This window comes from Apteryx mantelli, chromosome 28 (assembly GCF_036417845.1).
Source record: "Apteryx mantelli isolate bAptMan1 chromosome 28, bAptMan1.hap1, whole genome shotgun sequence".
Lineage (NCBI taxonomy): Eukaryota > Metazoa > Chordata > Aves > Apterygiformes > Apterygidae > Apteryx > Apteryx mantelli.
Genome location: NC_090005.1, coordinates 3,565,676 through 3,586,400, shown reverse-complemented (window position 1 = coordinate 3,586,400; position 20,725 = coordinate 3,565,676). Strand labels below are relative to the sequence as shown.

General features: G+C 70.8%; 3 protein-coding genes and 1 long non-coding RNA gene across 5 annotated transcripts; 2 read left to right on the top strand and 2 right to left on the bottom strand.

The window, feature by feature from the left end:
• Positions 1 to 1,113: 1,113 nt before the first annotated feature.
• On the top strand, positions 1,114 to 5,178 carry LOC136994400 (uncharacterized). Its single transcript, XR_010886489.1, has 3 exons — positions 1,114 to 1,465; positions 3,670 to 3,778; positions 5,094 to 5,178. It is a non-coding gene; the product is annotated as an uncharacterized lncRNA (long non-coding RNA).
• Positions 1,522 to 4,045, bottom strand: ASB16 (ankyrin repeat and SOCS box containing 16). The gene is made up of 5 exons (XM_067312132.1): positions 3,730 to 4,045; positions 2,985 to 3,252; positions 1,987 to 2,479; positions 1,780 to 1,893; positions 1,522 to 1,707 (listed from the first exon to the last, which is right to left on the bottom strand). Exons 1-5 carry the CDS (start codon positions 4,043 to 4,045, stop codon positions 1,522 to 1,524), a joined length of 1,377 nt encoding a protein of 458 aa, XP_067168233.1.
• HROB (homologous recombination factor with OB-fold) lies at positions 4,981 to 9,484 on the bottom strand. Of its 2 annotated transcripts, XM_067312131.1 has the most exons (10): positions 9,407 to 9,433; positions 9,186 to 9,236; positions 7,861 to 8,916; positions 7,438 to 7,521; positions 7,048 to 7,188; positions 6,728 to 6,836; positions 6,300 to 6,385; positions 5,949 to 6,104; positions 5,585 to 5,777; positions 4,981 to 5,375 (listed from the first exon to the last, which is right to left on the bottom strand). In XM_067312131.1, the coding sequence occupies exons 1-10, from the start codon at positions 9,407 to 9,409 to the stop codon at positions 5,302 to 5,304; spliced, it is 1,953 nt and encodes a 650-aa protein (XP_067168232.1). In that variant the 5' UTR covers positions 9,410 to 9,433; the 3' UTR covers positions 4,981 to 5,301. The 2 variants fall into 2 exon arrangements, with proteins under 2 accessions (XP_067168232.1, XP_067168231.1); XM_067312130.1 differs by lacking the exon at positions 9,186 to 9,236 and having other exon boundaries at positions 9,407 to 9,484.
• Positions 9,485 to 13,274: 3,790 nt separating this feature from the next.
• Positions 13,275 to 20,259, top strand: HDAC5 (histone deacetylase 5). The gene is made up of 3 exons (XM_067311793.1): positions 13,275 to 13,337; positions 18,942 to 19,162; positions 20,023 to 20,259. Exons 1-3 carry the CDS (start codon positions 13,316 to 13,318, stop codon positions 20,257 to 20,259), a joined length of 480 nt encoding a protein of 159 aa, XP_067167894.1. The 5' UTR covers positions 13,275 to 13,315.
• Positions 20,260 to 20,725: the final 466 nt, after the last annotated feature.

Here is a 20,725-nt window from a genome sequence, read left to right as displayed (position 1 = left end):
GGGTGCTGGGAGGCCTGGTGGGCCCGTGGGGGGGTACTGGGAGGCCTAACGGGATACTGGGAGAACTGGGGAGATTACTGGGAGGGATGGAGGATGTGGGAGGGGTACTGGGAGGCCTAACGGGATACTGGGAGGACTGGGGGGGTACTGGGAGAGATGGAGGATGTGTGGGGGGGTACTGGGAGAACTGGGGGGAGTACTGGGAGGGATGGATGGTGTGTGGGGGGATACTGGGAGGGATGGAGGAGGTGGGAGGGGGTACTGGGAGGACTGGGGGGTACTGGGAGGGATGGAGGATGTGGGGGGGGGTACTGGGAGGACTGGGGGGGTACTGGGAGGGATGGAGGATGTGGGGGGGGGGTACTGGGAGGGATACCGGGCCCTGGAGAGGGGCGCTGGGAGGGATGCTGGGCCCGGGGGGGGCCGCGGGGGAGGCCGGCCGCGGGGCCCCGCCCCCGCCCGCACTCACCGTGTCCCGCCGCCGCCGCGCGCCGGAAGCGCCACGTCACAGCCCCGCCGGGCCCGCCGCTGCGGGGGGGGGAAGGGAGGGAGGGGAGGGGGGAGGCGGGAGCACGGGCGCGCCCGCCGCGCGTCACGGCCGCCGCGCCACGCCCACTAGGCGGGGCTCGGGCGCTCGCTGATGACGCGAGCCGGCCGCTGCGGGCGCCGGGAGGAGGAGGGGGGAAGGGGGGGGCTGGGCGCTCGAGCCCCGCCTCCGAGCCTAGCGGAAGTGGGAGAGGCCTCCTAGGGGGTGGGGCGGGTTTGGGGGCGGGGCTAGGTGGGGGCGGGGCTACTGCCGCGAAGGCGGGGGAGAGCGCGGGGCGGGGCTCGCTGCCTCGGACGCCTGGGCCCTTCCAGGGCCTGTCACGGCCCTGGGCCCTGCCCCCCCCCCGGGGCCTGTCTGTCACCTCCCAGGCCCCGTCACCCCTCTGGGCCTTGTGTCACCCCCCCTGGGTCCTGCCTGCTCCCCCCCCCCAGGCCCTGTCACCCCCCCCCAGGCCCTGTTACCCCTCTGGGCCTTGTCCTCCCCCCAGGCCCTGTCACCCCCCCAGGCCCTGTTACCCCTCTGGGCCTTGTCACCCCCCCCCCCCCATGGCCCTGCCTGTCCCCCCCCATGCGAGGGCACAGGCTCCCCGGGGGTCGCCGGCTCCCCAGCGCCGGTCGCAGCCCCTGTGGTCTCCGCCACCACGAAGGAGAGGCCGCGCCATCTGCCACCACCGCGTTTATTCGACGCCCGGCGGCTGCGCAGGGCAGGGTGGGATGGCGCGGGGGCTCCCAAAGCCACAGCGGGGGCTCCCATGGGCGCACGGAGCTGCTGCGGCTCCTTGCCGCCACCCCCCCGGGTCCCCCCCGTAAGAGGGAACGTCGTCGGCCGGCCCCGGAGATCCGTCCGCTCGGAAGCGCGCTGCCCGCCGGCTCAGGAGGACGCCGTCGCAAGCCGCCCCGGCTGCTCTCCGTTTGCCAGGTGGGGACGGGCGGCGCTGGGGGGGTCTGGGCGGAGGGGGGGGGGGGCCGCGGCGCTCAGCGGATGAGCCCTTCCGGCGGCAGCTGGAGGTAGTGGCGCAGGGCAGGCGGCAGGGCCAGCTTGGGGATGGCGGCGTGGCAGCGGGCGCCCAGGTGCCGCCGCAGGGCGCAGCGTGCCAGGTGCTGCAGCCGCCGTGGCTGCGTGGCCATGCGCAGCACCGACTCGTAGAAAGTCTCGTGCTCCTGGTGGGGGGGGGCAGGCAGGTGAGCGGGGGGCACCCAGACCCCTGCACCCGCCTGCCCACCCCACAGTACCTGCCACAGCTCCGGCGGCACGGCCTCAGCCCAGGCCTCGGCAGGCGGCACCCGGTCGTAGGCGTTGAGCACCACCTCGAGCGCCCGCGGGCAGCGGCAGCAGAACTTGAGCATCTGCCGGGGGACGCATGTCACTGGTGGGAGGGACGTTGGCGCCGCGGCCCCCGTCCCCCCACCGGGACCCAGGCGCGCGGCCTGGTTGCCCACCTTGGGGTTGACGGGGCCGGCGCCGTGGTCGAGCAGGAGGGCGATGGTGCGCTCGGGGTGCTCGTGGCGGTACTCGTCGACGGCGTGCAGGGCGCAGTCCATGGGGGTGTAGCCGGCGCAGTTGGGCACGGCGGCGGCGGCCCCGTGGCACAGCAGCAGCCGCGCCAGCCGGGGCTGCCCGTTGCCGCAGGCGTTGTGCAGCGGCGTGTGGTCCTTGCGCCCCGCCGCCCGGGGGTCAGCGCCGGCGGCCAGCAGCCGCTCGGCCACCCGGTAGTACCGCTCGGCGTCCTCGGGGCGCTCGGCCCCGGCGCAGGCGGCATTGAGCGCCGTCTCACCCTCGCGGCTCCGGCGGGCCGGGTCGGCACCGTGCCGCAGGTACAGCTCCACGTGGGCTTCCAGCCCGTGGCGGGCGGCCACGTGCAGGGCCGTGAGGTGCCGGTCCCGCGTGCTCAGGTTCACCCGGGCGCCGTGGGCCAGCAGCAGCTCGGCGCACCTGGGGGCACAGGGACGGGTGAGGCCCGGCACGGCACCGGCCCCCCGGGGCTGCCGAGCTGGCAGAGGATGGGTGCAGCGAGCTGCCGGCCCCGGGGGAGCAGGAGCTGCAGGGGAGTGTGTGCAGGCAGCCCTGGACCGGGGGGCAGGGCTCGCCTCTGGGGGCGGGGCTTATCCAGGGGGTGGGGCTTGTCACCCCCCAGGGCCAGGGGATAATCACAGCTGGGGGCTCCTGTGGGTGGGGCTTGTGTGGAAGGCGGAGCCAAGCATGCAGATGAGGAGGGGGTCTGTGGACAGGATTGGGTGTGTAGGTGGGGCTCAGCCTGGAGATGAGCATGGGGTGGGTGGGGCTTGGCATGCAGATGAGGTCTGTGTGGGTGGGGCTTGGCATGCAGATGAGGTCAGTGTGGGAGGGCCTTGGCATGCAGATACACTGTACATGGGTGGGGCTCAGCATGCAGATGAGGCCAGCAGGGGCGGGGCTTGGCTGCAGGGGCGGGACCTACGGCAGGCTCTCGGGGTCGGTGCAGAGGTGGAGCGGGGCCAGCCCCTCCTCGGAGAGCACGTTGGGGTTGGCGCCGAAGGCGAGGAGCAGGCGGGCGCAGTCGAGGTGGGGGCCGGCCACGCTGTCGTGCAGGGCCGCCCGGCCGCCCACCACCGCGTCCACCTCGGCCCCCTGCATGATGAGGTGGCGGGCGCAGTCCCGGTAGCCGCGGCTGGCCGCGATGCGCAGCGGCGACGTGTGCTTCTTGCGGGGGCTCAGCACCCACAGCCCTGCGGGACGGGCCGCGGTGAGCGGCAGCGCCGGGCCAGGCCACCGCGGGCTTTATCCGCCTGCCCGATCCTCCGCCCGGCCGCCCCGTCTCCCACCCTAACCTAGGCTGCTGCCACAGGGGACACCGAGCCCAGCCCAGGCTTGAGGTCAGTTGGGGACCCAGGCGTCCTGCCCCTCCTCCCACGCAAGGAAAGGACCCAGGCGTCCTGCTGCCTCTTTCCCTGCGAGAAAAGGCCCAGGATCCCCCCCACTCGCCAAGGGAAGGGCCCAGGAGTCTTCCCCCCTATGCCAAAATTAGAGAGCCTGGGAGTCCTGCCCCCCCCCGTTCACAAGCAAGGAGAGGACCTAGATGTCCTCGCCTGTCCCCATGTCCCCTGGCTCCTTTCGACCACCGCAGCTCCTCCTATCGCTCGCAGGGAGCCGGTGAGGAGGGACTGAAGAGACCCGCGGCCCCGAGCAGCCCCGCTGCCCCGTACCCAGCTCGGGCGACCACACCAGCTCCTCGCTGACCGTCTCCATGATCAGGTTAGTGGTGCTCTCGTCCTTGAAGATGCTCTTGACCCGCAGGAGGTCGCCGGCGTAGAGGGCGTTGTGGACGGCGGGGTCGCGGCAGCGCTGGGGGCGCCGGGCGGGCGCAGGGACCGGCTGGGTGCCGGCGCCGGGCGGCAGGAAGCGGCGCGTGGCCGATTCCCGCGCCAGGGCCCGCCGGCGCTCCTCCAGCTCCAGCAGCTCCCGCTGGAGCCGCAGCGAGCGCAGGGCCGAGGAGGTGAAGGCAAAGGTTTCCTGGGACATGGTAGGGCCGGCAGCACCCCGGGAGGGCAGAGAGACAGGTCGGAGGCTGGGGGGAAGCGAACTGCCTCCGGCGCCGGGCTCGGGGTTATAAATAGGGCTGTGCTGAGGCCCTCGTGCCCCGCTCGCAAATGCTGAATCAAGAGCACAAGCTGGGCCACCCTATAAATAACTCCCCGTTGTGGTAAACAGGGTCACGTTGGCTCAGGGCTGCCAGGGACTTTAACCTGTTGGTGGGTGCAAAATGGGGACAGTCTCATGGGGGTGGGGGGGGGACCCTGCAGGGCTGATCTGGGATCTGTGTAACCCCCAAATCTCCCTAGGGTCAGAACCGGAGCCCAGGGGGACGAAGCGAACTGTGCTGAACCCCTGCTGCCAGGCAGGGCCCAGGGGAGCTGGCGTTTCCTCGTGCCCCCCACCCAACTTGGCTCTTCGGGGCAGGACTTCTGGGTCCCGCACTCATCCTGCACCAGCTCATGAATGTCCCAGGGACTGCTGCGCCCCAGGGGCACGCTGCGCACCCGGCTGGGCCCTCGTGTCTCCCACCCATGCTGCCCCATGGTGTCAGCCCTGGGCAGAGACGTCGGGGCTCCCAGGTGACCTGCAAGCGCAGTGGGAGCAGCCCGGCATCCTTGCGCCACGGCACCAGCCTTGGAGCAGCAGAGACGGTGCAGCGGCAGGGCTGGGGGCTTGGATTGAGGCCATGCGGGTGCAGGAGCCCCGGGGGCACAACCGCACCTCGCACAGGGGCTGCTGGCGGCAGCCCGGCGTGGTTGGGCTCTGCCACCTCCCCCAGCCCTGCAAGGCTGCTGCCAGCCGAGCCCAAACGCACCCGCGCGGGAAGGGTTTGGGGCGCCGCAGATCAGCGGAGAGAAAACCCCGAAGACGGGTGCCACTAGCCCCAGCGGCAGGGCAGCAACACGAGAAAACGGGAACAGTTCAGGAACAGAAATAGCCCTTTAATGCAGGTTTGGGAGCAGAGAGGGGCTGGCCTGCCCGGGGAGGAGTGGGGGGACAAGCAATCGGTGGTGATGAATCTGTGTCCACGTAGGACTCCCCAGGACGGTCTGGGTCTCCCCAGCTCTCGGCTCCAGAACGAACACAACACACAGACGTACAGACACATGAGAACGCAGACAGGAGGCCGGAGCATCGCCTGCTGGCTCAGAGGCCTCGCTCGGCCACAGTTCAGTCCAGACCTTACCAATGGTGACCATCTTCCCTGGGCCCTGCTGCCGCGGGCCCTGCCCATGCCGTGGTCAGCAGGCATCAGCTTGAGCCGGAGCGGAAAAGAAGTCCTCGGGCAGCTCTCCCAGGAGCCCATCCAGGTCGTCTGCACGGGGGAAGGATGAAACGCGTGCGTCAGTCATCGCTTGTGCGGAGACGGGGAATCAGCTCCACACGCTGGGTATGCCTTCAGGGGAGCCCCACCTTCGGCTTTAGAAGGGAGGGCAGAGACCGTCCGAGCCCCAGGACTCGCTTTCTGCCCACGCTGCAGGATCCTGAGCTCTTCCCCCCGCACCCAGAGAGGGTCCAACTCACCCATGTCGCAGCCGTCGGCTCCCGGAGGCTCTTCTTGCCCAGGCCTGTAGCTCTCTGGGTGCAGCGAGAAGCCTCCAGGCAACTGCTCTGTGCTGTGGCTGCTTGTCCTGCATCGTCCCCAGCCCCCAGGGGCAGGGACACCCTGGGAGAGCTGTGCTGGATGGTCCCAGTGTAACCCAGCCTGGGCAGCGACCTGCGAAAACCCAGCAGAGCAGAATTGGGGACCTTCCCACCTGCAGGTGGGACCACAGCAGGGTTTATCTGTCCCTCCCAAGCTTCCTCCTTAATTTGCTGTCCCTATCTAGGGTCCCTGCTGCCCAGACCCCACTGTAGGTGCCCCCAATAGGTCCCCACATGCCCATACCGCCGAGGCTGCCGGCATCACGCTCTCCTTCACCGTCTGCTGTTCTGGCGACGGCTGCAAGAAGCTGCCCTCGGTCTCCGGCGGGTAGATCTTGAGCAGGTTGTTGGGTGTTACGTTGAGGTAGTGGTTGCGGTGGGATGGGGAGAAGACGCCCACCTGCGAGGACACAGCGGTGGTTTGGAGCCAGCTCTGAGCTTTCGCTGGTGCCCCTGGCAGAGCCTGGGGAGGAGCAGAAGCCCCTCGTCTCTTCCCCCCCCAGGGTACAAGCCTGGGCACAGTGGCAGAAACGTAGCCCCGAGAGCATCGCTGCTGCCGGAGGATCTGCTTCCCGCAGGCCTCCGCACCCCATACCTGCTTCAGGAGCAGCACCGAGCCGGGCTTGAGTTCGCTCTGCCTCTCTTCCAGCAGCAGGCGATGCACCGTGCCCTGCATCTCTCCTGCGGACGAGGGCAAACAGGACCCATTAGCCATGGGAAGCGATCGCCGAGAGCCCGGGAGGAGCTGCAGAGAGCCGCAGCCCCCAGCCTGAGCCAGGCACAAGCACGGACGTGGGGATACGGCATCCCCTGGGATGGCGAGCTACCAGCCTAGAGCATCGCGTCTCCTGACATCCACCCCGACGCCCAGGAGAGAGGCAAGGAGATAGGATTAAAAGGTGGTGCTGGGCCCCTGCGGGCTGTTTCTGCTTCTTATTGCAGTAAGTGCTTCTCCACGTGGCACGGGGAGAGCACGCAGGCTCCAGCAAGGGCTCCCCTTGGTCACCCCCAAAAAGCGCCTACCGGTCGGGTCCTTGAACACGGCACCAGCATCAACGTTGGTCCTGGTCACGGTCTTGATCATTACGGCCATGCTGGGGACCTTGTTCTTCGGGAGCTGCTTCAAGGCTGCCTGCCCACACAGACCCCCGTCACGCCAACAGTGTCCCCAAGGACAATCCGGGTGAGGCATCGCCACCCACGGGATGTCTGCAGTCAACCCCATCCCGGCCCCCTGCAATGCCCTGCCCGTGTTTCCAGATGCCAGGCACTAAAACAGCTCTGAGGGGAAAAGTCGGAGAGCTGGGAGCCCCGGAGGGGCCTTTGCCCGAGGCCCCTCTTACCTTCCGCAGCACCATGACCACACTGTAGGTCCTGAGGAAGCAGCTGGGGTCCCTCTCGTCCAGCCCCAGCTCCGTCTTCATGGCAAGCCAGGGGCCCTTCCCAAAATCCTCCTCCGTGGGCGGCGGGGAGCCGGGCAGTTCCTCGAGTCACAGAACAGCTGCAGTCACCGCGCTGGAGCCGGGCCAGCGTCTCGCGCAGTCCGGCCCCGCGGGTGCTGTCACAGCGAGCGGGAGCCCTGGGACCTTCCCTCGTGCTCAGCGTCGCCCTCCACCAGTGTAATCCCGACCCTCTGCAGCCTCCCAAACCGCCGGCAGCAGCACCGAGATTTACACCCAGCCTCAGCCGGTCTGTGCCGGGGCCGCAGAGCGGCAGTGGGAGAAGGGGGTTACCTCTGTCCGCAGCTTTGCCAGAGCCCCGTGAGCTGGAGTTTGGGGAGTCGAAACAAGAATCTTCTCCAGATGTTTCCCAGCATGCTGAAGGGAGACAGAAACATGTCACATACGGCCGCTGCTCCGCAACGAAACACCAGATCCAGGGCGTGCTCCGAGACAGCCCCTGGGTTTTGCATCTCTTTGCAAGCCAAGAGCCACCAGGAGCACAAGGGACTCGGGGACTCGCCAGCTCTCAAAGCTTGGGATAAGGCAGGACCCCGATGGCAGCAGCCTTCCCGCTCCGTACGTGAGAGCAACCAGCTCCTCTCTCCTGCCTGGAGTGGGACAAGCCAGGCTGGAGCCTAGCCATGCAAGGGACCAAGAGACAGGAACCGCAACCCCTGGCTGCTCCTTCAGCCAGTTCCCATCCCCTGCACCTACCTGCTGCTGGGGCAGGATCCCGGCAGGCCCTGGGAACCGGCGATTCTTCCCCTGCGCCGGGACACGGGGGGCAGCTTGGGGCGCTTTGCTGGCCGCCGTGACCAGCTGCATGAGGTGGTTGGTGACGACGGGCGTCTGCAGGGTGGCCTCCCGGGGCGGCTGCCTCGGTGGGGGCTCCACGCAGGTCATCAAGGGCTGCGGGTTCGCGGGGAGCCTGGGGGGCGGCCGCCAGCCGCTGCCGGGCGGCCTGGGCACGGGGCAGCTCTGCCGGGGCGCCTGCGGCATCGGGGACCGGACGCCGCTGCTCTGGGGTGCACGTGGCGTCACGGAGGAGCTGTTTGCTCCCGGCTGGCATGGGGACGCTTGAAAAGGTCTCAGGGTTTGGTCCCCAGGAGAGGAGACGGAGCCCCAGGAGGCACCAGGATTTAGCAGGGGCGCAGGCCGGGAGGAGCAGGCACCAGCCGCGCTGGGCCGCAGCACCAGCCTGGGAGCAGCATCTGCCGGCGGCGACGGCAGGGGCTCCTGCCTGCTCTCGGCCGGGGCGGCCCGCGGCCCCCCAGGCTGCAGGGAGCCGGGAGAAACCAGCTCCTCTCCCACCCGCGGCTTTTTGCGAGGCACCTGCTCCTGGCTGCTCTCCTCCCTGGCGCGCAGCCCCGGGGGCATCTCCCGCCAGCCGGGGTCCGTGCCGGCCTCGGCCGGCAGGTCGGGCACCTCCAGCTCCATGCAGGCGGCCAGGAAGAGGTTGTTGTCCAGTTCGTCCTCGGGGGTCGCCCCCCAGGCCGGGGGGCCGCCCGGCGCCAAGCCGCTCGGTGGGTGCGGGGCGCGCGCGGGCGCCGAAGGGGAGCCCGGATCCCGGGAGCTCGCGGCTCGGTCATCCTGCCCGGAGAGGGGCCTGAGGCCGGAGGGTTTGCCGGGGGAGCGACGGAGCTGGCGCGGGGGCTGCGGGCCGGAACCGGGGGTCGGCACGGCGGGCGCGGAGACGGCGGGCGGCCAACGCCTGGGGGGGCCGGGGGCCGAGAAGCGGTTCTCGGCGTCCTCCACGGCGGAGAGGAAATCCTGCGGGAGGAGAGGCCCCGTCCGCTCCGCGAGCCGCCCGGGGAGGGAGGGGGGGGGGTGTCCCTGTGCCGGGGGTCCCCGGTGGCAGGTACTAATTAAAATCAACAGCCAGCTCCCTGCTAACGAGTCGGTGCTGCTTAATGAGTTACCAGGGCTCAGCTGCCCTGCGCTGGCCGGCCGGGAGGGTTAAAGCCGCCGCGGGGGGGAAGCTCAGGCCCCGGGGCGGACGTCGCCCCCCCCCCCCCCCCCCAGGCGGGGCCGCGGCTCACCTCGTCCGCCAGGTCCCCGTCGGCCCCGAACAGCTTCTGGAGGCGGCGGGCCTGGGGGGCAGAGAGAGCCGGTCCCTGCCCGCCCTGCCCTGCCCCACGGGCAGGGGGGGACCCCAAACCCCCCGTCGCCGGTCGCTCCCCGCCCCCGGGGGGACGCGCGGGGCTCGGTCCCGGTGCCCCCCTCCCCCCGGCCCGGCAGGCCCGTTCCCGCCCGGCGTTACCATGGCAGCGGCGCGGCGGGGCCCCCCCCGCCCATGCGCGCGGGCCGCGGCGGCCCAGGCCCAGGCCCAGGCCCAGGCCCAGGCCCGGCGGCGGCGGCGGCGGCGAGAGGCGGAAGTGCGGCGCGGCCGGGGCCGGGACGCGAACCCGCGGCCCGGGAGGAGGAGGAAGGGGGGGGCGCTGCCCCTTTAAGGGGCCTGGCTCCGCGCCGCTCTGCGCCGGCGCCTGCCGCCGCCCGGGCTTCGTCGGCGGGCGGTTACGTCGCGGCTCGTCTTAAAGGGGAGGTGGCGGGGCTGCGGCGGGGCCGCCGGGCTGGACCCCCCCCCCCTTTCGCCTGCCCGTCCGTCCGTCTGTCCTCCCTCCTTGTCCGTCCGTCTGTCCTGCGTGCCCGCTGGCTGTCCAGCCAGGTGCCCCTTGTGCCTGTCCGCCTGTCGTTCCTGTCCGTCTGTCCATCCAGTGCGTCCTCTGACCACTTCTCCATCGTGGGTCCATCCCGTCCCTCTGTCTGTCCATTTGACCATCCATCTAACCATCCATCCTGTCTATCTGTCCATCTATCTGTCTGTCCATTCATCTATCTGTCCTGTCCCTGTTTGTCTATCCTGTCTGTCCATCCATCCACCTTGTCTGTCCATCTATCCATCCATCTATCCATCTAACGATCCATCCCGTCTGTCTATCCATCCATCCTGTCCATTTGTCCATTTGTCCATCCATCCATCCACCCCATCTCTCTGTCAATCCTATGTGTCGTCTCCCCATTTGTCCTCCCCAGCCGTCCTGCGTGCTGTCCGTCCGTCCGTCCATCCATCCATCCATCCATGTGTCCCTCTGCCTGTCCCCTCCATCCGTCCATCCCAACCTGCCCCAGCCGCCTGCGGGGGGACGACCGCAGCGGCAGAGCCGTGCGCAGCGCCGGGTGCGGGGCCGGGGGGCCGCAGCCTGGCCGGGGGCAGCCGGGGGGATTCGCCTGTGGGTGCTGGCAGACCGAGGCCCCTCGGGACAGCCCCCGTGCGGGGTGCGGGGTCTCCCTGGGGGGTGCAGGGTCCCTGTGCGGGGTGCGTGGCCCCGTGCAAGGTCCCTCTGCAGGGTGCAGGGTGCCCATGTGGGGTGTAGGGTCTGTGGTCCCATGCGGGGTGTGTGTCCCCATGTGGGGTGCATGGCCAGCGTGTCCCCTCGCCCTTGTGCAGGGATGCATGCGTTGACCTGTGCGTGCACGCGTGTGCGTAGCTGTGTGTGTGGCCGTGCATGCACCGGTGTGCATACAGCTGCGCACATGTGTGCGTGCACACGTGTGTGTGTGCAGTGCACATGTCCGCGCGGTGCGGGGCCGTCCCCGGCAGCGCTCGCTCGCCGTGACTCACCACATCCTCATCCGCATCCGCGGCCGTGGCCTCATCCGCGGCCGCACCGTGATTCATCCTCAGCGGCCCCGTGTGGCTCCCCCTGCCCGGCGCACACTGCAAATGCTGCACACCGTGCATGCAGCGCACCGGACATGCTGCGCACCGTGCATGCAGTGCACTGCACGCACAGAGCCCTGCACACGCTGCGCACCATGCACGCAGCGCACTGCGCACACAGCGCACTCCACACGCTGCACACCATGCACGCAGTGCACCCTCACCTGCATGCGCTTGTACGCCGACCTGTTGTGCACAGGCTTGTTTCCGTGTGCAATTGTGTGGCAACCTGCTGCGTGTGCACACTCAAGTGTGTGCAGCTGCACCCCAGCCTGCTGCACGCAAGCGCTGGCACACGTGTGCTATCCCATGCCAGACTGTTGCATGTGCACACTCGTGTGTGTGCCGTTGCCCATCAACCTGCTGCATGCACCTGTGTGCAGTTGCATGCTAGACTTCCAGACACAAACCCACATGCGTGTGCCACTGCTGGCCAACCTGTTGCACACATATTTGAGTGTGCACAGCTGCATGCCAGCCTGTCACACGTACTCTTTCCCTTGCGTGTGCAATTGCACACCAGACTTGCATATACACGATGAGACATGGGCAGCCCCACGCCAGCCTGTCACACACTTGCTCACACGTGTGTGCTGCTGCTTGCTACCCTGCCTTGTGCTCACAAGGGCGGTTGCACACCAGTTCTTGTGCATGCGCACTCACGTGTGTGCTATTGCACACTAGCCTGTTGTGCACAGCTCACACTTGCTCAGATGTGTGTGCCATTGCATGCTAGCCCATGGCAGACACACAGTGTCACACGTGTGCTATTGCATGTCAGCCTGTGAAGCATGCATGCACACACACACGTGCCTTTGCATGCCAGCCTGTGGCAAGCACACACATATGTGTGCTGTTGCTTGTATGCCTGCCTGTGGTGCACACACACACACACACACACATGAGTGCTGATGCATGGCAGCCCGCAATACGCATGTGTGCATGCACCAACACACACGTACACATGCACACACGTGCTGTTGCATGCCAGCCTGCAGTGTGTGCATACACACACACGTACTGTTGCACACAGTGCATGCACACACTCGCACGCACGCACGCGTGTCCGCACACACGCGTGCCGTCGCCCTCGCGCGCCCTCGCGCGCTCCCGCGGTCCCTTTAAGGCGCGCGCCCGCGGCCCCGCAGCGCCCCGCCCCCGGGGCAGGGGGAAGGGGGGGGGGCGAGGCGAGGCGAGGCTATTTTTAGCGCAGGGTTCCGTCACGTGACGGCGAGTGACGTCACCGAATGTTGTTGTCGGGGCGGGCGGGGCCGCGCCGCAAAGATGGAGGGGCGGCGGGGCGCGCGCGGGGCGGCGCGGCCGGGCTGGGCGCGCGGCGGGCGGCGCGCGGGGCCCCGCTAGGCGCCGGCCCCGGCACCGCGCAGGTAACGGCACCGGGCACCGGGGGTCGCGCCGTGCACCGAGGGGGAGCGGGCGGGGCGGTGCGATGCGGGGCGGGGAGGGGAGGGGGGGCACCGTGCACCGGGCGGGGGGGGGGGGAGCGTGCAATGCGCGGCGGGGGGGGGGGCACCGTGCACCGGCGGTTGCGCCGTGCAATGGGGTGGGGGGCGCCGTGCAGCGCGGGGAGCATGCAGTGTGTGTGTGTGGGGGGGGGCGCTGTGCTTTGGGGGTTATGCCGTGCAATGTGGCGGGGGGGCCGCTATGCACCGGAGGTTACACTGTGCAATGCCGGGGGGGGGGGGGGGAACCGTGCACCGAGGGCTACGCCGTGCATTGCCGGGGGGGGGGGGGGGGGAACACCGTGCAATGTGGCGGGGGGGCCGCCGCGCACCGGGGGCTCCGTTGTGCAATGCGGGGCGGGGGGGCCGTGCATCCGCGCCGCCGCTGTGCCTAGGGCCCGGGCCGGGCTCCTCCGCAGAGGGGCTGTTTGCAACGGCCTGTGCGGGGAGGGGCGGGGGGCCCGTTGCACCGGCCGCGGCTATGTCGGACCCCCCCTCCTCCCCCAACCTGTTATGGGTGGGGGGGGTCCCCACATCTGGGGGTCCCGTCTTGCTGCTGGCACTGTTGCACCTCCCCCCCCACCCAGTCCTGGCTGCCCCCCCGGCCGGGGGCAGGTGGGGGCCGCGCACGGGTCCCTGCGGCCCCCCCTTTTCCTGCGGAGCCTTGTGTAACGGCGCCGCGGCCGCCACCGGCCCCCCGGGTCCCCGCGCAGGTGCCGCCGGCCTCCCCCATCCTGCCCCGGAGGATGCTCAGCACCGGGGCCGCGGGACTGGGGGGGTTTGGGGGGGACACACGGGACACGGTGGGGGGACAAGCAGGGACGACGCGGCCGGGGCCGCTGACGGCGCTTCCCTCCCGCAGGGCTCCCCGGGGCATGTCGCAGCGGCCCGGGCGGCGCTGAGCGCCTGGCGGCCCAGCCGGACGCCCCCCCCCCCCCCCCGGACGCCCCCCCCGGACGCCTCCCGCCGCGACCTCCCGCCGGCCGCCATGAGCTCCCCCAGCGACGCAGGTGAGGCAGCTCCCCGGGATGGGGGGGGGGTTTCCCGCGGGAGAGCCGCGATGCCGGAGCGCCCGGCTCCGCTTCGGGGAACGTGGGGGGGGGGGTCGCCACGGCCGGACCCCTGGGTCCCGCTTGGCTGCAGAGCCCGCACGCGCTCGCCACACTGGTGCCGGACGAAACCCGGCCAAACCCTGGAGCTGCCGGCGCCGCTTCCGCACCGCCACGGCCGGAGCACGACAGCCCCATCTGTGAAATGGGCTCACGTGCACGTGGCCGCGGGCCGAAGGGGCCTCGCCGCGGCCCTGCCGCCCCGGGAAGGGGGGGGGGGGGGTGGGTTTGGGATGCCCCCGGGGGCCGGCGGGGCGCGCTGCCGGCACGGCACGGCACGGTGCAGCTTGGGGCGCAGCCAGCGGCGCCGCGCGTATAAATACCCGGGCGCCGCGCGGCTCATTAGCACTCGCGTGGGAGGCGCCGTGCGAGACGGGCGCCGCCGGCGTAACGCGGCGGGTAGCGCCGGGCGCCCGCGCCGCCCCGCTCCGCTCTGCCCCCCCCGTCGGGGGCATCCCGCCAGCCTGGAGCAGCCGGAGCCGCGGGGCCGGGAGCGCCGGAGCTCGGGGCGCCTTCGCCCTTGGCGCGGGCCGGGGGCGCCTGCTCCCCGCGGCGGCCGGCGCCTTTCGGGGCGCCCCGGTCCCGCGTTCTCCTCGGTTTCTCCTCCCGGCCGTGCTCGGCGGATGCTCCCGGGGTTTTTTCCTGGGAGACGCTTTCGGGGGATGAAACCTGGCGGTGTCAGCTCGTGCCCTGGCGGCCGCTCGCTCGCCGCGTGTGACGAGTTGGGCAGGCCTCAGCCCGGCCTCCCCGGGGCTGCGTCAGTGCAAGGTGCTGCACAGGGGGTCCCCGATGCTCCCTGTGTGCTCCACGTCCCCCCCAGGGCTCTCCGCTTGCGCCCCTTTTCCGGGGGGGGGGGGGGGGGGTCGTCCCGGGCTGTCCCTGTCCCCCACCGGGGCCGGCGCGCGCCCCGGGGCTCCGGCGGCCGGGGAGGGCTCGTTCCCGTGGCCTCCTGCCCGATGGCAGCGCCAGAAATAGCTGCGCTGACGTCAAGCTCCAAAGCGCCCCGGCGGGCGGGGGGGCCGCCCGGGGGGGGGGACGGGAGGGGGGGGCGTCCCATAAATATCCCGGCTATTAAAAGTCACCGACTGGGATTAACACGCTAGTAAATAAACGTGGCTGCTGCTGCTGGGGGGGGGGGGGGTTACGCACGGCCCCCACGGGGGGGGGGGGGGGACGGTAGCAGGATGCTCGGGGGGGGGGGGGCCCATCCCGTGGGGGTCCCTGTCCCCCCTTCCCCCCCCCCCCCCAAGCGTGAGCCATGTCCCTGGCATTGCTGCCACGAACCGAGCAGGTTCAGGTCACTGATCCGGCAGAAAGCAGCTCCCGGCCCCGGTCTCCTCTTTTGGGGTCCCCAGGGTGGTGCGGGGGGACGGCAGCGGGATTTGGGGAGGTCCCGGTGCCCCGGAAAGGGGGGGGGAGGTTGCTCGGCTCTGTTTTCCGTGGGCGGGGGGTTAATCCCCCTCGGCGCAACCCGGATTTTATTCCGGCCATTGCTGATGCGGTTTAACGTCCCGAGCAATTAGGGTCTCGCGGTGGGGATGGGGCAGGGAGCGGCGTGGCGGCGTTTGGGGCTGGGGGCGCTGGGGGGGGGTTTTGGCGGTCCTGGCCCTGCGGTGGGGGCAGTGGTCCCCATGGGACCCCCAGGCATGGGGGGGCCCCCGCCCCACGTTGCGCCCATAGCTGCCACCCCTCGCTTCAGCCCCAAGGCTGAATTTTGGGGGGGCACCGTCTGCCCCCCCCCCCCAACATGAGGGGCCATGGGAGTGGGGAGCACTGATTTTTCCCAGTTTCGGCGATGTGGCTGTATTTTGGGGTGAGGGGGGGGTTGCACCGTCCCCATTGCTCCCCCCCCCCCCCCCAAACCCGCCTGGTTCCCGCGCTGGCGGGTGCCGGAGCCGGTGGCGGCAGCGGGTGTCCCCCGGGTGCGCCGGAGCCCGGCTCCCCTCGCACGCTGCCCTATTTATAGCCGGCTCCTCCCGTGCTCCGCTATTTCCAGGCGCCCTCGGCGCTCGCCGCCTCCCGGGACGCAGAGCGTGCGGTCCCGCCGGAGCTGGGAACTGGGAGCCGGGAGCCGTGCCGGCTGCCCTTCCCTCGCCGGGAGCTCGGGGCCGGATGCCGGGCGCCGCGGCCCCCGGTGCCCCCCTCCGCCGGGAGGTTCGGCGCCGCGATGCTGCCGTGACCGTGCCGGAGGTGTCCGCCGTCCGCCCGCGGGAAGCTGCTCGCCGTCGGTGTCGGCGGGGGCGTTTCGGGGCCCGGGGCGGCCCCGGCGTTGCCCACCATGCTGCACGCCGCGGCCCCGACGGACTCGCGTGTCCCCGCGGTCGGCGGCCAGCCCGCCCCGGAGCCCCTGTCCCCCGCGCGCCTCCGCGCCGCAGGTGAGTGCCGCGGGTCCCCCCCCCGGCTCCGACCGCCGTCCTGCGCCGGCGCGGACCCGGAGCGCGGGAACCCGGCGCCCCTAGGGGGGCATTTGGGGTCCCGGGTGGCGATTTTGCACCCGGCATCCCTGGTCCTGCAGGCAGCGCTTCCCCTCTCCTGGGGTCTCGTGTCGGCACGGCTCAGGGCTCGGGGGGGGGGGGGGCCGGGCTCCCCCCGTCTCGCGCGCCGCCGTGGCCGTGGCGGAGCCGGTGCCCGCGCTCGCCGACGCCTGCCAGCGCCTAAGAATACCCGGCGGGTATTTTTAGAGCTGGATCTCTGAGCCGCTTATCTCTGCCAGGCGGGATTTAGCACCCCGGAGCGAGCGCCGCCGTAACGGCGCTCCGGCACGGGGCCGTTCGGGGCAGGGGGTGTCGGGGGGGGGGGTGTTTCCCAGGGCCTTTTTGCCCTCTTTAGGGATGGTTCTGGGCGTGGGGTCGGGGCCGCGTGCTCGGCGCTGTACGCGGAGCCGGGCCGGGAGGCGACGCGAGGGGCCGAGCGGTGGCGGAAGGCGCCGGGGTTCGCTCAGCTCCCGGAGCGCCGGATAAAGCCGGTGTCGGGGCTCTGCCGTCCGGGAGGCCGTGGCGCGGGGAGGCTGGTGCCCGTCCCCGGGGACGGGGGCACGTGGGTGCCCGGGGGACTGCAATCGCGCCCGGGTGTTTTGACACGCGGCGCGCTGGGGCTTGGTGGCAGCGCTGCTCCTCCGGCGGGGGCAGAGCCGCGGGGCCCCCGTTACGGACGCAGCCCCCGAGACGCGTGCTGTGATTTTTCCTCCCCGTCACCATGGGCCGGGGCAGTTCAGAGAGAGACGGGGGCCAGGGGGGAGGTTCGGTGGCACCCTGCTCCCTGGGTTGGGGACACGTGAGCGTGCACGGGGGGGGCCTGGCTCTCCTTGCACAAGCGTGCACGGGGGGACCTGGCTCTCCTTGCACGAGCGTGCACGGGGGGGGTCTGGCTCTCCTTGCACGAGCGTGCACGGGGGGGGCCTGGCTCTCCTTGCACAAGCGTGCACGGGGGGTCTGGCTCTCCTTGCACAAGTGTGCATGGTAGGGGGCTGGCTCTCCTTGCACGGCGGGGCCTGGCTCTCCTTGCACGAGTGTGCACGGGGGGGGCTGGCTCTCCTTGCACGGGGGGGGCTGGCTCTCCTTGCACGAGTGTGCACGGGGGGGGGCCTGGATCTCCTTGCACGAGTGTGCACGGCGGGGGCTGGCTCTCCTTGCACGGGGGGGGCTGGCTCTCCTTGCACGAGGTGCCAGCTCTCCTGCACATCCAGCCCAGCTGGGTCCTTTCCCAGTACCGCCAGGTCCATCCTGGGTGCCCCTTTGGTTTTAACGGGCCCTTGGACACCGAGGGGTTAATCAGAGCCCGTCCGTCCCCTCCTGGACTCGGGGTCCTTGGCGCCCCCTTCCCCCCCCCCCAAGCGCCGGAGCCGGGGCTCGAACCGGCGGCGCGGCGGGCGCGGGGCCAGGCGGCGTGGCAGCGCGGCGGCCCCTCGCCAGCCCGCAGCCGCTTCCGAGGCGCCCCTAAGTGCATGGTTGCCTGGGGCTGGGCCGCCTCCCGCCCCGGCCCCCGCCCCTCCCGCCGCTATTTTTAGGCTGCCCCCGGGCGCCGCTGCCCCCCCCCGACCCCCCCCCCCCGGGCACCGGGGCGATTCTGCCCCAGGGGGTGGGGGGTGCAGGGCATCACGTGTCCTGGGGGTGGGGGGGGGCTGGTCCATACTGGGGGGACTGGCTGATACTGGGAGAGGGGGGCAGCTGGTGCTGGGGGGCAGCTGGTGCGGGGGGCTGTTGGTACTAGGGGGCTGGCACTGGGATGACTGGTTGGTACTGGGGAAGGGGACTGGTTAGTACTGGGGGGCTGGTTTGCACTGGGGAGGGAGACTAGTTGGTACTGGGGAGGGAAACTGGTTGGTACTGGGGGCTGGTTTGCACTGGGACTGGTTTGCACTGGAGAAGGGAACTGGTTGGTACTGGGACTGGTTTGCATTGGGGAGGGGAACTGGTTGGTACTGGGGGGGGCTGGTTGATACTGGGGGCTGGTTTGCACTGGGAGGGGAACTGGCTGGTACTGGGGGGGGGCTGGTTGATACTGGGGGCTGGTTTGCACTGGGAGGGGGACTGGTTGGTACTGGGGGGGTTGGCTGGCACTGGGACCTGGGCTGTACGGTGCGCGCAGGCTGTCTGGCATGGGGGGGGGTCTGACTGGCACCGGGGGGGGGGTCGGCTGGCACGGGGGGGCCGTCAGCCGCCTTTGCCCGCGCACCTCGGCGCAGTGACGTCCGCGGGTCCGTCCGGGGCGCGCGTCAGTGGCCGACGCGTTGCCGCGCGCCGCGGGGGGGCCGGGGCGCATTAGCATGCGGCGCGCGCCCCCCGCCCCCGCCTTCCTGTTTGCACGGGGCCCCGGCGTCCGGGCGGGGGGGAGGGGGCGGTGCGTGCTGCCCCGGATGCCTGGGTTCCCTCCTCGGGGTCCTTGTCTGATTGGGGGGGGGGGGGCTGTTTTTTGGGGGAGCTCTGTGCTCGCTGTAGATCTTAGGCTGGGCTGGGGTGTCGTGGTTGGGGGGGGCAACGCGGCGTTGAGGGGCTTGGGGGGGGCCCCGGGCTGCCTGGGGACTCCTGGGCCCATCGTTGCCCTTAGAGCCGGCAGGGGGGCCCAGGAGTCCAGGGTCCCCGGAGCATCCTCCATCCCCAGAGCATCCCCCCCCGGTGCCCCCCATCCCTGGAGCATCCCCCCAGGTGTCCCCCATCCCCAGAGCATCCCTGGGTGCCCCCATCTCTGGAGCATCCCCCCCAGGTACCCCCCCATCCCCGGAGCATCCCTGGGTGCCCCCCATCCCCGGAGCATCCCCCCCTGGTACCCCCCATCTCCGGAGCATCCCCCCTGGTACCCCCCCATCTCCGGAGCATCCCCCCGGGTACCCCCCCATCCCCGGAGCATCCCCCCGGGTACCCCCCCATCTCCGGAGCATCCCCCCGGGTACCCCCCCATCCCCGGAGCATCCCCCCGGGTACCCCCCATCCCTGGAGCATCCCCGGGTGCCCCCGCGGCCGGCGTGGCCCCCGGCGCGGGGCGGGCTGACGGGGGCCGTGCCGGCAGGGGCGGAGGGGCCGGCGGAGGCGTGCAGGGCGCCCGAGGCGTGCGGCGAGCGCCGGGGGCCGGGGCTGGACGCGGCGGCGCGGGAGCGGCAGCTGCAGCGCGAGCTCCTGGCCCTCAAGCAGCAGCAGCAGCTCCAGAAGCAGCTGCTCTTCGCCGAGTTCCAGAAGCAGCACGAGCACCTCACGCGCCAGCACGAGGTGCAGCTCCAGAAGCACCTCAAGGTGGGCCGGCGGCACCGCGCGGGGGGGCCGCGGGGTGTCACGGTGCTCCGGGGCTGCTGGGGGGGACGTTGGGGGTGGTGGAGCCCCAAGGCGCTGTCTACCCCAAGGTGATGGAGCCATGGGGAGGGATTGGGGGGGATGGAGCCACGGGGCATCATGTACCCCAGGGTGGTGGAGCCGTAGGGAGGGTTTGGAGGTGATGGAGCCCTGGAGCATCATGTACCCCGGGGTGATGGAGTCATGAGGAGGGATTGGGGGTGATGGAGTCATGAAGCATCATGTATCCTGGGGGATGAAGCCATGGGGCATCATATATCCTGGGGGGATGGAGCCCTGGAGCATCATGTACCCCAGGGTGATGGAGCCATAGGGAGGGTTTGGAGGTGATGGAGCTCTGGGGTATCATGTGCCCCGGGGTGATGGAGTCATGGGGAGGGTTTGGAGGTGATGGATCCATAGAGCATCATGTGCCCCGGGTGATGGATCCATGGGGAGGGATTGGGGTGATGGAGCTGTGGGGTATCACGTACCCTGGGGTGGTGGAGCCATGGAGCATCATATGCCCTTGGGGTGATGGTGCAGCTGGGAGGGGATCGGGGGGTGGCAGAGCTGTGGGAGTGGGGGTCATATACCTCAGGGCAATGGAGCCGCATGGGGCAGCGTGGGGGGTGATGGAGCTGCACGGGGGGGCTGGGGCAGGGTGGCATGTACCCTCCCGGGGTGACGGAGCCTTTCTGGGGGGAGAGATGAAGCCTCAAGGCCAGATCCGTGGAGAGCAATGGGAGCTCGGAGGGGCTGGGCTGCTTGCCCGTGCCCCATGGGTCGGGGGGGGGGCCGACCCCGTCGCCGTGCCCCCGCAGCAGCAGCAGGAAGCGCTGGCCGCCCGCCGGCAGCAGGAGCTGGAGCAGCAGCGGCAGCGCGAGCGGCAGGAGGCCCTGGAGCAGCAGCGCCTGGAGCAGCTCCATGCCCTGCGCACCAAGGACAAGAGCCGCGAGAGTGAGCGCGGGACGGGCGGGGGGGGCCGTAGGGTCCGGGGGGTGGATGGGGGTCTGGGGGGCAGACACAGGGTCCAGGGGGTGGGTGTGAGCCCAGGATGATATAGGGTCCAGGGGTTGGATGCAAGTCCAGGGTGATATAGGGTCTGGGGGGCAGGTATGGGATCTGGGGGCAGATGTGAGCCCAGGGTGATATAGGGTCTGGGGGGCAGATATGGGATCCAGGGGGCAGATGTGAGCCCAGGGTGATATAGGGTCTGGGGGGCAGATATGGGGTCTGGGGGGCAGATGCGAGTCCGGGGAGATGTATGGTCTGGGGGGGGGGGGGCAGATATGGGGTCTGGGGGGCAGATGCGAGCCCAGGGTGATATAGGGTCTGGGGGGCAGGTATGGGATCTGGGGGGCAGATGCGAGTCTGGGGAGATGTATGGTCTGGGGGGGGGGGGGCAGATATGGGGTCCGGAGCAGATGCGAGCCCAGGGTGATATAGGGTCCGGGGGGCAGATATGGGGTCTGGGGGGCAGATGCGAGTCCGGGGAGATGTATGGTCTGGGGGGGGGGGGCAGAA